Genomic DNA, 15,474 nt, shown 5'->3' with positions numbered 1-15,474 from the left:
AAAAGATTGATCCAAAGTTTTCCTTATTGCTCAGTAGGAGACAGCAAGAGAAAAAATAACGGCATGTAAAATGTAGCACGGGGGATCTTCCAAACCCCAGCTTCCATGTGCCTTTTCAAAGCAGAAAACACCCGTCTGAACTCAACTGGAAGCTCACGTGTTAGGATTTTGTTTGCTATTCCTCCTATTTCCAACCCATGGGGAAATGAGCACCACCTCAGGGCTTGAAAGGTAGCAACAGTGATACAAAAATCAAGATGATATGAGACATCTCTTACTGTTTAATGAGTCCTTTAATGTTTTACATTGCTTTGTGTTGTACAATCATTCCTTGTGCTTTTATATTTGAGGATCCGAGAGTAAACAGCCTTTTTGTTGCAGTGCTCACCTCTGATCGTAACGTCTTTCTGTTGAAGCACTTCTTTCCCCGTGTATATGTTCCTTGCTCGGCAGGCATAGGTGCCTGAGTGTGCCAGGGAAACGTTTTTGATGGTCAGAGTGAGGGTGATGGAGTACTCCCTGTTGTGAGACTTCTTTGCTCTCGTTTGATTGTTGACTGTCCTGGGTAAAATCCAAGCAATGTCTTTGTACAGGAATTTGTTGGCTGAACAGGACAATACCAAATTCTCTCCTTCAATGGGCATTTTTTCCAAACTAATATGGAATCCACTTGGTACATCTGTCAAAAATCAAGAACACTTTTTAGTTCATATGAAACTAATGAGCCAAAATTAACACAGCATATATTTCCCCCTTTATCAGAAGGTCTTTGAACTAATCAGTGTCGTTGTCTTCCTGCTCAGGTGTGTAATCTTTCCTTTCATACACTCAGCTAAATCTATTCTCATAATTTTTCTCAGAACTATGATACGCTTGACCTCAGATGTCAGTTGGTGTAAACTGAAGTTGCTCTAGGAAGTAATGAGTTTGTATAAGTGTTATGCCAAGTTATGACAGACCGGGGCAAGGTACCAAAAGCAGAATTATTTAAAGACAGCACAGTGGGACTATGAAAAAGGAGAAGTATTCTGATCACAGCTCCAGCTTGTGAACTGCATAAGAGAAAAGGAATCTCAAGAGGGCAGTATAAAAATATTGCATTTCATCATGTTTGGTTGTACTGTTTTCTTGTTATTCACAAGCATTCAGATAAAATACATCTATTTCTTAAAAATGCTTCAAGTCCTGAGAAATTACAACAAATCTGTGAACTACACACCTGAGATTTCCCTTGGAACAGGGAATTTCCCTCCCTGCATTCAAAGCCTACCAGCCCCCCAAGAGGTGAGCAGAAGCAGTATCCTCTGCCCGGGGTGACCAGCTGTGTGTGGGCAGCACGAGGATGAAGGTATTTTATTCAGGTGCCTTGGCATTATCACAGGTGAAAAATATTTTCACCTGAGAGAAACCAAGTATCATTGCACCAACAATTTATTAAGTGTAGACATGGGTTAAGTTTTCACATCATAGCAGATGGTTCAGGCAGGAGTAATTTAGCCAACAACGTAGAAAGTCCTACTTGGAAAGGTCCTGTTTGCGGTTTATTGTGATGTCACTTGCAACTCCCTCCACCTGGGCAGTGGTGCAGAGCTGTGGTGGTGTCAGCTGCCTCCCAGCTGCCCCCACCTGGGGCTCATCCCTCCAGCCAGGTGCTCACATCACTGACCTCAGTGAAAGTAGAAGTTCCTGAGAGAAAGCTCTTCCAAGTTTTACTCCTAGAATGCAACCTCTCTTGGTTTATTTGTAGCCAATATTCTGATAAAGTCATTTCCTTCTTCTCGGTCAAGTGACATCGACTGTGGCCATTTTCAATTGTTCTTTCACTACTAATTGCTATGGCACTTGGCCGTAAACTTGACTTGAAATCCTAAGAATGGCTTCTTCTTTCATAAGGGAGAGTTATACCTTCTTTTTTTGTTTCTTAGATCATGAACAGCTGATTTCCATTCAGTTCATTCTTACCAGTGCTGCTTCGGGTTTAATGTCACTTCAGCAGGAATATGTAAAAAGTGCCTCTCAGGTGAATAATATCCCACATATATTTTCATTAACCTCTCTCACTGGTTGACCAATCCATCAGAAAGCTACTCCCTAAATCCCCACATTGCAAACTGAGGCTGCCTTGTCTTCCAGGGGAACCATGACCATAACCTGCTCAATGCTCTCTGCCTATTGGAAGCCTGGCATCAGTTGTCCCCCATAACAACCTCTTTTCCACATCTATCCTTGAGTTAAACAGAGGGTAAATGAGCTCCTGCTAGCCCTGGATTGAAATGTCTCCTGACAGTAGATGCCTTCCAGGGAGAGGCCTGATTTCTGCTGCTTGAACTCATCATGCCCCTGCAGTGGGAGCACAGTGTGTGCCTGTCATCAGCTGTGGTTCAGGCGTGCAGGCCAAAGATCAACCTAGTGGAGGCAGAGACACTAAAATAGTAGACTGGGTATTAAAGCTTGGTGTTAAATTGTTCCATTGAGATACCACTTTCCTCTCTCTGGCAAGCAAAGCTATAAGAAAAATTTCAAATTTCATGAATTCATCTACGAGTTGACAACCATCAGGATCCTGTTTGATATGTAAGGGTGTGTGGTGCCAAATTCTAACCTCAATTAAGAACGTTTTGACCGGAAGTGCTATAAAGATGAAACACCTCCCTAGATAAAATCCATCATATTTAGCCTCAGCTGCCAAAATGCAGACATTTACTTGAATATAGATGTTTTGTATTCTGTATGTGGGCAAAAGTTTACAGTCCATGGAGTGACACAGGCTTCTCCAGAGGGCAGTGCAAACCATCCCTTTAAGATGGGTTAAATGCCAGACATTCTGATCCCTCATGCTTAATTATGAAGAGATCCTACATGATCAGCTTAGGCTTCCGTACCTAATTGTAAGATTGAAGTTAGATGAACTGAATCCTATGCTTGATTTTGTTAAAAAACGTTAAATTCAAACATGCTTAAAAACAATCACATGGCCAACATTTTGAATGTGGATAAGTACTGGGAAGAAAGAAGGTGCTGCATCTTACAGTACATTTCAAATTCTTCTGATGTGTTGTGAAATCCAGGGTATTGGTTAGAAATAGAGACAATTTTTGCTTTTAAAGATACCAGTACTCAGTAAAAGCTAAGAAGAGCCAACCAAAACTCTTAAGATGAAACTAAAGATCCCTGGGGACTGAGGCAAGTGAACTATTTTTAGCTTAAAAGGATAGCATGCCAACAGTATAACACAGTTACAACTACTTTTATGTTGTCAGGTCTGGAGCTCTTCCTCAGTGGGCCTTCTGTGAAGACTATTTTCTAAGTAAATCTAGGGACAACAGCAAAATGCACAGGATTCCAAAAGAATCATTTGTTTAAAGGCTACGAGCCTCCTAATATATGACACCTATCTCATCAATTGTTACAGGCTCAGGCTAGCTAAATAACGTGGCTGGGAATAATGTAAAAGGGTTTTATTTACTTTAGTGATTTGAAGCTTCCTGTGGAAATAGCTCCCAGGTTTCCTGATGGAAGATTTTGTTTATCTTTGCCAAGCACCATCAGGAATCTCAAAATAAAATGCGCTTAGTGACATTGGGAAACCAGGGAGATAAGGCAGAGCTGTTCCTGTTTCACCCTCTGTAATTGCAAACACACCCATGGGCCTGCTGTGTGCCAGCAAAACAGCCCAAAATGTAGGGAAAGGGGCAGGCTGGAGGAAAGGGTGCTAATACAATTAAATTTGGCATAAAGGTGCTGTTACAGAGACTGTTTCCACACCAGTGAGCAGGAGAGCTTTCAGAAATCACCTTTCTACATTGATTTTATGTAAGTTTCACAGCTACTTTTTGGTCTTGAACAACAATTTGCTTTTAGAGCTAAGTCAGTGACAGTACACCAAAAATGCTCTTTATCTGACAGAAGCCTTAGGAAGGCTAGTCCAAAGCCCATGGTCTTTGTGTCATACACCCTGAGGCACAGTGTATAAAATCATGTACACCACTCTCAAACTTTCTAGGAAAAGATAGGCATGTTTCACTTTAAGCCCAGAAATAATGATATTTACAGTAACTAAAGAAAGTGCTTGTCCTTCCTAGGTTCTCTCTGTTGGCAATAATTTCCTTATGTTTACCTTTCCCTGAAGCAGTGGAACTTGTCAACTCCAAACTAGTGCTGCTGGGACACCTTCTGCCTTCCACCACCTTCCTAATGGTTTCTGTCCACAAAAAAAAAGGGACCCTTCACAGCACTGCAGCACGTGCATTTTCTCATCCCCAGGACAAGGGCTGAGGGAGATTGCCTTCAAGGAAAGGGATCTCCCTGTTCAGAACAATCTTTGTCTCCATCTGCTCTTTAGAGTAGTTTCTGGTGTGTCCCTTTTACAGAGGGCAGCAGCTCCTTTTCCTGCAAGGAATCATCTCCTCCTGCTTAGACGCTTCTCTTACTTTTAGACACTTTTGTGTGGCTCAGGCTGACTTCAAATGGCGCCACAAGACTCAACAACATAAGATAAACTAGCCCTAAGCTGTCACACAAACCCTGAAGTATTGGTTTTGGACTCATCAGAAGGAAATACTTTGCAGTGTCCTATTCACATCCATCAGCATGTAAGGCTCAGATTTTTACTCCCTCAGTGCATTTTTCAGCACATTCTGGACATGTTTGTTTCTTGATGTGAAACACAGCCACAGCAGTTTGGTCTCAGCCTGATGGAGGAGAATTACGGTGAGCGCAACTGGATTTTTGTAGGGACCAAACAATAGTATTGTTTGCACTGCTTTCAGTCAATGCAAGTGTCAGAGGATGATCAGGACTTTCCATGTCACACAACTGAAGTGCTCAGCTCCAGGAGCTCATAGGACAAATGCATTTCAGCTCCACTACACTATAAGGAATGTTTGCCACCAGTCAAGATGTTAAGAAATTCCAAGACATAATAAAGCTGACACTCCTCTTTCTGAACGCCAGCCAATATAAGATTCTTCAAAGGGAAGTCATAACATTCTGCATGTTCTCGTGCAAGCTTTAGTATCAAGGAGAAGGATTTCCTTCCATCCGTATTTAAGATCTGAGAATGCTAGGTCTAAATAAGAAAACTACATCCTTCATGTCACTGTGCTAAAATACTTGAAACCACCATCAAAACGTTGAAAGGGATATTTGTATATGATGAATGGGGTCCATCCAAGTACAGCTTCATTTGGTTTCAGAATCTTCCATGTTATATTGTGAAAACTGAGGAATAAGAGTTAAAGAAGGCCAAATTCAGCCCCTTGCACATTGAAAGAGCAGCATTCTCAGTGAATGATTCTCAGTGACTTCTCAAAGTTTCATGTGAAGTACCCACACAAAGATGAAACTATCATTGGCATGTTAATTTATGGAGAACTATGTGGTGTTCATCTTTCTGTCCAAACATACACAATGTGAGGATAGGGATGAAAGCAAAACTGAGAGTGGGACAAGAGTCATCTTCAAGGTGGCAAATGTTCTTGTCACATCCATTAATAGAACACGGAGATATTTTTCTTGTTTCTGTACTTTAACAAACAACCTGCCTGTGTGTCACTTATCGGTTTATACTTCTCATGCTTCTTACCAATTTTCTGTATTTATAGATAAGTGGCACTTTCTAAATGTGAAAGTGTATTATGACATGGAGCTTTAACAGCTGTAGACACCCACAAACAAAGCCTGCCAGGTGAAACTGTACAAGAAGCACAACAGTGGATACCTAAAAAAGAAATGGCAAGTGCTTGTAGGGGTGCCCATCTGCTGGCATGATGGAGTCATGCTGCCTTCTGGTAGCTGAGGCCTGAAATGTTGGTGAGACAGTGCCACAACTTGTCAAGAGCACTGACTACTGCTCATTGCTACTCTTCTGTGTGGGCAGGAGTGATACCGCAAGCTGGATAGAAGCCAGATGGAATCTGGGCAGATTCAAGGAAGACTACAAAATCCTGGAGGTGCCAGAGAAAGGTATTGGTGCCCAAGCTTCTTTTACCAGTTAGAGGAAAGGGCACTCTCCTGGAAGCACAAAACCAGTTCATCTGGGTCAACAGATCTGCTCAGCTGGGGATCAGCTCTGTGGAAAGGGACCTGTGGTGGACAACAAGCTCAGCATGAATGAAAAGGGCGTTGCTGTGATAAAAAAAAAAAAAAAAGTCAACAGGCTGCTGGGTTGTAATAGCAAAGGCATCACTAGCAGAGATAAAGAAGTCATTACACTCTACTCAGAACTTTTCAGGCCATGTCCAAAATACAGGATTCAATTTGGGTCCCCTCTATACAAAACAGATGTGGAAAGTCTGGAAAGGGTCCAGAGAGGTGCCACAAAGATGATCAAAGGAGTGAAAAGTCTGCCATTTGAGGAGAGGCTGAGAGAACTGGGTTTGTTCAGCCTTGAGGAAAGGCTTAGGGGAGACTTTATCAACATGTTCCAGTATTTAAAGGGTGGCTACAAGGAAGATGGAGACTCCTATTTCAGGAGCCAATGGAAAATACGAGTGGTAATGGGTACAAGTTACTCCTGGGGAGATTCTGATTGGATGCAAGAAGAAATTTTTCACTATGTGGACAATCAGTCATTGGAATAATCTCCCCAGGGAAGTATTGGATTCCGCAATCTAAGATTCCACAATCCATCCAATTCCACAATTTAAGATCCATCTGGACAGGATGCAGTGCTTTTCCCAAGACAGGTTGGACCAGATGATCCTGAGGCCCCTTTCAACTTGGTATTCTATGATTCAGCTTGCCATTTTAAAAACACAGAGTTTGGGAGGGAGAACATTTTTTGAAGCAGTCTTTCTTTTTTTTTTTTTTTAATCAAATCTAGTGAGAGTGTGTCTATTCTCTTTTGATATCTCTCAGAATAGAAATAGAATGAGTTTCACTAAAATCACTCATCAGAATTATAAGCAAGAGAATGACAACATAAAAACCCCAGAGATTATGATTTGGGGATTAAAGCATCTAAACATTTTAGACTTTTTGCTTTTTCTCATCTTTTTGAATGAATTACGTTTCTTTAATGATCTACCCTGAAAACTGCCAACAGCCTAAGTTTATAAAACTACTGCTTTATAAACAAAACTAAACTTTTGACAGAAAGCAAATCCTTTGTAATTGCATGTGCAGACTTTGTGTTGCTGAATAATGCAGTAGTTATTCCCAAAGCCACACTGTGGGCTTTTTTCAGAAATTCCTGAAGTAAAACATTAAGTCATTTGTTTGTGAAAACTCCAAACACATCTCATAATGCAAAAATAACAGAAAGCATACTCATACGTGAAGATAACACCAGAGGAATTCTCAGTGCCATGGCACAAATGGCATTCCAGGCTTTCTCAGAAAAGGAAACAAAACCCTGTAGTCTGTATCCTGACACTTTTCCACCCCTAAGTTGCCATTGTCCCTGAGATCTGGGAGAGGCACCCCAGACATCTCTGGCACCGTGCTGCCTGCAGACACTGGCACTGCTCTAGGCTCTGCCTTGTGAGACATCCTGGTGGGCAACAGAATGAGGCTGTAGACACCTCAATGTCACATGTGAAACTGGCTTACTGGCGGGTGAAGATACACTAAAATTTCATGCATGAAATAACTGCAGAGATGAACCAAAATGGGGAATTACTCATTGCTGTATTTGTAATTTCTGTCATGCTTGATGCTTGGTGCTTGAGGGAGGAATGAGTCATTCACCAATTTGGCGTCCCTAGAAATCCAGACCAGCAGCTATGCAACCTACCAGCATCACCAAAAAGCATGGTATGAGCTCACACATTACAGCAATTCTGAAACAGTGGTATATTAAAAAGTCACAACGACCCAACAGTTATAAGTCCAGGATCAGGAAACACGTTTGACTCTGTAGAGGAGTAGATCTTACCTGTTACAATAAAACTGACATTTCTTTCAGATTTTCCCACTTTGTTGGATGCCACACAGCTGTAGATTCCTGACGATTTGGCTTCAGCTACAACAAGAGTGCTAGCAGTCTGCAAAAGAAAGAAGAGGCTTAGTTCTCATTGGCTTAAGAGCTCAGTTAAAATTTTTCTTCTCTTTTTCCTAAGTCACCATTGGCTCTCCCATGATCCACTCTTTCCATTCATTCAGTGATGGGCACCTCTGAGACTATTTAAAGGAGATGTTACCATACACAGTTTTGCAAAGGATAGAATAACAACAGGAAACAAGCTCCTTGGGTGAGCCTTATATCATCAAAGCCATCACGACCAAAAATCTTTGAACATGTCTTTCAGATTGATTTATCTCTCGCTGGTGATGTAATGGTAAGCTACAAGACATGAAGCACGACAGAATGTGTTTCACACAATGAGATAAGCAGCCTGTAGGAGAGCCAGACTGCAAAGGGAATAGGTGAGACACGCCTCAGGCATTTGGATAACCCTGGGGGGGAAAAAGTAGCTCAATTTAGCACTAAACTTGTTGGATTTCTTTGGATTTTCCCATATACATGTCAGGTGAGACAGAGCAGTGGCAAAAGAGATGTTTACTCATCTTCTTTTGCACTATTTTCCTGGACTTAATATTTCTATTATATAATAATATGTCATTTTTGTTATGTTGTATTCTATCAACATCTTAAGAGGTCCAGCACACTAAATATTTTCTCAGAGTTATTTGACTTGAAAGAAAAGGCCTCGAAAGGCCAGGGACCAAAAACACCTAATGTGCTCTTAGAAACATAAAAACCACTGTAATAATAACAGTTATACTTTTAGGGTGATGGGAAGTCATGGTCTAGTGGCATGGGCACTAAGCATAAGAAGAAAGTTATGCAGAAACAAATGATGTGTCATTCTGTTATGGAGCTGAGACATGAGGCATGGACATGGACTTTATCAGTGTAATGTGCCTCCAGTTACTACTTGGTAGTTTAATTTTGCTTCTTTCTGTTGCCATTTTACTTGTTCTGTAAAACATGGTTTGGCTGGAGTCATGGGCAAGCTGAACGGTGACAAAGGGAAATTGTGGGGCTTCAGAATTCCACTGTTTGGAATTGTTTGGTGTCTCTATAAATCATAAAAATAAGATCTGTGAAATTAATACATTCTTTTAAGTCTGCCTGATTACTGGAGTTCAGAAACAAACACAAAAGGGTGAGGCAGTAATAAATAATGACCAGTTATCTACATTTTTTACATAAACACTGACTGAACATTTGCACTGCTTTTTTTTCATCCTGGGAGAAGGCATAGCTATCCCCAAACTCTTGTGGAGCCCCTAAATGAAATAGATCTTCTGGTTTCCCAAAATCATTCTTCAGTACAGAGAGTCTATTACTTTTCCTGCACTCAAGCAAACACTGTTGAGGCAAATAATTTCGTTTTGACTTATTTGTTTTAGAAGATTTCACTATGGTAAATTCACTACAAGTAATGCTAACTGCACCTCTGCCCTGTGAAATTATCTCAGTGGCCAACTACCTGTCTGCAAACATACTACATAATATTTCTAGCTACAATTTTTATAAACTACCTTTTTGGATCTTCTGTGAGATTAAAGAGCATCTGTAATACCAGAGAGATAACTACAGCCCTTAGGGAAAAATCATCCTGTTTTGCTAAATTCAGTAGGCTGAGCTCCACAAATTTCTAATTATAAAGGGTGCACCCGGCCCTGTTCATATTTTGTCATTCTCTTTTAATTTCTTCCAGGTTCTAAACGTAATTTTTTTAAGTGTGGAAACAGAGTACAGCACCAGGATTCCTGCATCTACTTTTTCAACACTAACTTGGACCAGAAGGAAGCCCCACAATGTTTGCCACAGAACGCTAATGTGGGTGGTTAAAAACTGCTTCTGCCATGCCAGACTTTACACCAAAAACCAGCCTGTTTCTGCTAGTTGGTGTTACCTCACAGCAGCTTTGCCCAGGAAGCAACTGTGACCTGTCATGCACAGTGAAGGAGAATGAAGCTCTTGCTCTCTGACTCCAGGACACCTGTCTTTATTATGCACAGAGGCAGAGCATTTCTGAGCCTGAAAAACACATGCTAACTATTCCTCCCACAACTACTCCAAAGGTTTGAAAAGTTTTTGGAAATATCAGACTGATTTTTTGTCCTTCTAGCATTAGGTATTACTTTTTAATGGAAAATTGTGCATACTACCTTGAGTTTTACTGCTTCAGCCCACTGTGATGTGATTATTATTTTTGTCACACTGAGGATGGTGCATAGAGTTATGCTAAATGAGTATGACTGCAGTGACCAACAGATTATGCCTTTTCTTGTGTATTAAATTGCCTGAGAGAACATTCATTGGCATTGAAACCCAGCGATTTAAATTGCCAGGTTTCCCCCCAGAAGCATTTTGGTTTTGACCAACTTACACAAATACATCTTTAGCATGAACTAAAGGTAATTTCCAACAGGCAACTCCCATGCAAGCAATGGCTCTTTGGAAGGCAAGGGAATGAAATGCTGTGAACACAGGAGGCCTTAGTGCTAGAGAGCACACACTGGTATGTTTACTCTACTGAGGCAGAGAAAGCCACTGTGTCTAGGAGGAAGCAAGACTGACTTTGCAACAGAACAGAATATTTAAGAGACAGCATGTCTCTGTATAAATCTTTTAGCTTATAAATTAGTTGCAAGGATAAGATAACATCTCTTTAAATAGTTTGTGAGCCCTCCAGTGGTGCAGTCTGTGTTTTTCATTGTGGATGCCAGCCAAAACCCACCAGAGAAGCAGTGTGTATAAAACTAAGTCTGGCATATTGTTTATGGAGAAACCATGGCTGTTTGAGATCAGCTTGTGCAGCATGGTCCCTCTGTACAGCTGTTACTGCAAAACAAGCAAAAGTTTTTGCAATCTTGTATCATCTGGCATCACCACAGGGAGTTTCAGTCCCTGGATTTGCAGCTATGTTATATAGAGAAAGTCTAAATTGAGTTGGCATGATCAGACAGAGCAGGCAAATCCCTCCTGGCACGGTGGCATGGTCAATATCTTTAGCATCATCTCTCCACAAACTCCATTTACCACCAAAGTTTTGGCCTTTTATGCCTTTTTTTTCACTCCCATCATCTCTGCTGAAGCACCATGTTACAGGCTCATCTCAAAGCCAGGGGCTTGGGAAGTAAGTCCCATACTGCTGCTGCTTTGCTGGCCAAATTAAAAAGGCATAAGGCAGAAATCCAAAGAGATGGAAGAGGAATTCTCAGATTTGTTTGTGGTGGAAACTGATGAGGAAAAGACTGTGGAGGCAAAGAGAATACAAAGCAGCTGACAAGATCATTGCTGCTGGAGCCACAATGGGCTGGTCTTTCCCCTGGAGGGTCTGCTTGAATTTCTCACTTCTCAAAGTAGCTGAGATAGAGGATTCCCAGTGCTCCAGCTGATGGCAGAGAAGGAAAATAAGTTTTCAGAAAATGTTTGGCAACCTGGCTCTTATGTGACTCCCAGAAGGCCTCTTAAGATGCTGACATGAACTTGCTCTGTTCAGAGATTGCTGCCCTGACTTCTTGAAACAGCCCACATATTTAAAAAGCAAAATAACCATTTCAACAAAGAGCAGGTTAGTGCAAGTCCGTCAGTTATTGCCAATTCCCTTCTACATATGCTTTTAAGAACTATTGATTAAAAAAAAGGAAGGAAATAAATCAAAATATGCAGTCTTTATGCCCTTGGCATTATCTTTGTCTAAAGGAATATAATTTAGGAAGATCCATTTCTAAACATTGGTAGGGCACTGCTGGATTGGTCTGCTTGTGCCAAAGACATACGGTCTGCGTGCCTCACCTGTTGGCAAGGAGCATCAGTGCAAAACATCTGGTCAACACGTTTCACCTTCAGAACCAGCATGGGAGAAACACCAAAATACCCTCAACAGGAGGGCACGAGTGGATGGGACAGCACCCACTTTCCCCCTGGGGTCAGGCAGAAAAATCTCTATGAGTTGTTGCTGTATATCAAGCAGAGCTGTGTTTTCTCTCTGCATCCCGTGCTGTCCTGCAGCTCAGCAGCAGCAAGCCCCAAGTTCTGCTGGTTTTAATCTCATCAAGGGCTTGGCTTTGCTGGTACCTCCCAAAGATTCACTTGAAAGTGTTGACAGCAATTCTAGTAGCACTCGGGCAGGCTCCAGGAGAAGTTACAATGTGCTGAAGAGAGGAAAGTGGGGCTCCCACTGCTATCTTTAGCCTGGGTTCTGAGGAAGATCATACCGTCCTTATGTTCATCTGTCTACCAGCCTGTCCATCTGTCTGCCAGTATCCTCTCCACCCCCACATGCTCAGTAATTTCTGAATCTATTGTCCAGTTTCATCCAAGACTTACTGACAACTCAAAGCTCATGAGATCTCACACATTTAATGAAAACCAGCTGTTTGGTGGAGGAGAAAGATCAAAATGCTGCTGTAGTGAGCTAAACAGCTTTCTCTTCCTCTTTGGGTTCCAGATGGCCAGTCTGCACAGATGTACTGGCCAGACAGCTGGCATGTGTCAGGACTGAGAGCAGACACAGCACATGCTTCTCCCTCTCATCAGTAAGATGGGAACTCAGAAGAGAGGTAGATGTTTAGGGCTTGGCATAGAAGATGCAGGAAAGATGGAACCCTTTTATTTTGTGTGATTACACTTATCAGTCCTGTCCAGGAAGGATTGGCTTTTCTGACTATTTAGCACTCCACTTTGGAGAGTTACACTTTTTAATACTATCACCAGTCAGGCTGACCCATCTTTGCAAGCCAAACTGGTGAGTCTAAATTTTGCCTTCCAGAATCATGATACAGGGCCATTACCTTCCTTTTTCCATGAAGTCAAGTGGCTTTGTCATTCACAAGTGTTGGATCCACTAAAAACCTGTGTCAGCTAGGTATTTGTGCAGAGAAAAAAAAAGTCGTGTGTATATATATATATATATATATATATATACACATACATATATACATACATATATATGCTTTTACACACCCACAGACACACACATATATGCATGGTAAGCTCCACTTCCATGCATTACTACCCTTTACACACCATACCTGGAGGCATACCCTGTGACACAGACCCAGCTTTTGTGGTACTTGCTATTGATATATGGTACTCCCAACGTACGCTGGCAGCAGAGGCATGAGGCAGTCAGGAACATTCTGTTCCACTTCAGGTTCTCAGTAGGTTAGTTACCAAAAAACAAAGGGTTTTGTCTCACTCTCTCCAACTTTTCCTTGTACTCAACTGCCCTCATGTCTACTGTCTCCTTCCCTTGGATTTATAATCCTTTCTTCTTGGCCCACACTTTTTGCTTTCCCTCATCTCAACTTGCCTTCTTAGTGGTCTTCTGCACATGCTGCACACCCGGGACCCTTGCTGACTTCTCCTACAGAACCCTGCCTCTTGTACCCCTGTGCCACGAGTACCAAGTGCCTTCAAGGCTGTTGATAAGCCAGTGTGAGCCTGCACACGCAGGACAGAGCACACTGAATGCGCGCACCACTACCAGTTGTATTCGGGGCACAATGAACACACCAGCTCTCTGTACCTTATTATAGCAGGTCATTCACTGACTGACACTCTAATGAACACTGACCATGCAAAGAATAGTAATCAGTGTTAGCCCTCAGTCAGACACAGCAGTCAGCTTTAAGGGGAGCACTGATGGATGCTAGTCAGCTGAGTGACAGCAGAGTGTCTGTTAGCTGTTTACACGACAGTCCTAAGAATAGCGCAGCTTTGTAGGAAGTCACTGAAATGTCCAACAAAACGAGAATCAAAACATTGGGAGTGGGAATCAAATCACTTCAAGAGCTGCCTTATGATTAAGTATTATGGCTTATGTTACGAAGTTCTTCCATTGTACCACTCGAGTTTCTCAATGTCTGCTTGGAGAGGCTTTAGCGGAAACGTTACTAAAACACTGTTGTCACAGTTTCTCTGTCACCAAAGAATCATGTAGTGCAGGCTTCCTGCACTACTTTAACTGCACAGGCACAGGGTTTGAGGTTTTGCTAACTTTAAAATATACTTGTGGCTACCTTGATAACCACAGACAAACAAACAATCTACCACAGCAAAGAGCCAAACTAGAAGCACTTAGATGCTGCACATACAGGAAACATGTGGAACTGGCACAATGTCCTTAGGAAGGTAAAAACAGCTACCTTCATTGCTAAAGAAACCTGTTGATCATTCCTTGTTCATCTCTTCCCTTGCTTATAATAATCTGATCCTGTGACCACACACATTTCTCCTTTCATGCTAACCCAAACGTGAAACTTTCTGAGTTTCTTCATTCATTTCCTACCTCTTTGTCTCCTGCATCTTTGTTGTTTCCATTGAGCTCTGAGATTGTTTTTACCACTCTTGCAGTGTTGGGATGTGGAAGTGGGGTAGACGCTGTTTATTTAGCAGGGCACCACCGCTGTGGAGGTGCCTCAGAGAGCTGTTCACAGCTGCTTGCAGGAGCAGAACTGCTCACAGTAGCAGTCGGTCAGAGGCAGACACTTGTGATGGAAGTGCTGCATTCAGTGAGCTCAGTGCTATTAGCACTCTGACAATATCCCTGCAGATGGGCAAGGGCTCTGGCTGCGCTGGCTCTTTGAGTTTGCTCAGGGGCGCCGAGGGTGAGTCTTGGGCTGAGAAGAGTGAAAAGCCATAGACTCCCATGGATTTAAAAGAATAATCCTGGATGCTCTAGAGCAGCTGTGTGTGCACTAATCGTGCAGCTCTCAGCTTGGCCAGGAGCCTGGGCTTAGGGAGCATTTTTTACGTACAAAAGCAGTCCAGCTGTGCTTGGAAAGCTACGGAAGAGCAGCAGAAATAGAGAAACTTTAGAAAAGCTGTGAAAAAGCTGAGTACAGAGATTGTTTCACTAACCTCCCCCTCCCCATAGAGACCAGGAGGAGTAAAGCAAAGAAAGGTAGACCTTTTTCAGTTGAACTACAGAGCAAAAAGACAAAGAATACAAGGGAGGATCAATAAATTTCAGTGCAAATCCTTCCGTGCAAGGACCATTCCTTGGTTCATTTCTGGGCACATTTTTAAAAAGGGCTGCTTGCCAAAGACTTGCAGTTCTACCGCAAGGACCCATTATTAGCATCTTCCTCCAGGGAGGAATTTATTTGCTGTTGACTGGAAGTTGCTTTGATATTTTAGCCACTCCTCTTCTGCTGTCTCCAAAATGCATAGTACACAAGGAGAATGAGATCTGGTCATTAGACAGCTCCTTCTGCACCCTGTGAACAGGCAGGACTGCACCCATAGCACGGCTATATGACTGCTGGAAAATAATTGATTCTTATCATCTTGTTCATCATTCCCCCTGTGGAATAGACTGTGTCTTCCTATGCCTGAAATTGTTTCCCTTTCCTCCTTCAAATCCCTCCTTACGCTTCATTTTTCATGTGCTTTCCTATGATAGAGTACCCTAGGAAACTGTTTGCTCCCATCTTTGCCTTGATCTTTAGGCACGTAGAGCTAAATAGAGCAAATGCCTCCCTGGGATCCAGCCTGTTCCCACGCACTGG

General features: G+C 42.2%; 1 protein-coding gene across 1 annotated transcript in view; it reads right to left on the bottom strand.

Annotated features, from left to right (window-relative positions):
• FLT1 (fms related receptor tyrosine kinase 1) overlaps positions 1-15,474 on the bottom strand; it is a 108,976-nt gene that overhangs the window by 40,057 nt on the left and 53,445 nt on the right. The window contains exons 12-13 of the mRNA XM_064716787.1: positions 7,877-7,985; positions 389-679 (exon numbers count right to left, since the gene is read on the bottom strand). Of these exons, the coding sequence (XP_064572857.1) occupies positions 389-679; positions 7,877-7,985 (400 nt within the window). The remainder of the gene's footprint in view (positions 1-388; positions 680-7,876; positions 7,986-15,474) is intronic.

This window comes from Zonotrichia leucophrys, chromosome 1 (assembly GCF_028769735.1).
Source record: "Zonotrichia leucophrys gambelii isolate GWCS_2022_RI chromosome 1, RI_Zleu_2.0, whole genome shotgun sequence".
Classification (NCBI taxonomy): domain Eukaryota; kingdom Metazoa; phylum Chordata; class Aves; order Passeriformes; family Passerellidae; genus Zonotrichia; species Zonotrichia leucophrys.
Note: the sequence above shows the minus strand (reverse complement) of the source record. Positions and strands in the feature narration are given on the sequence as shown.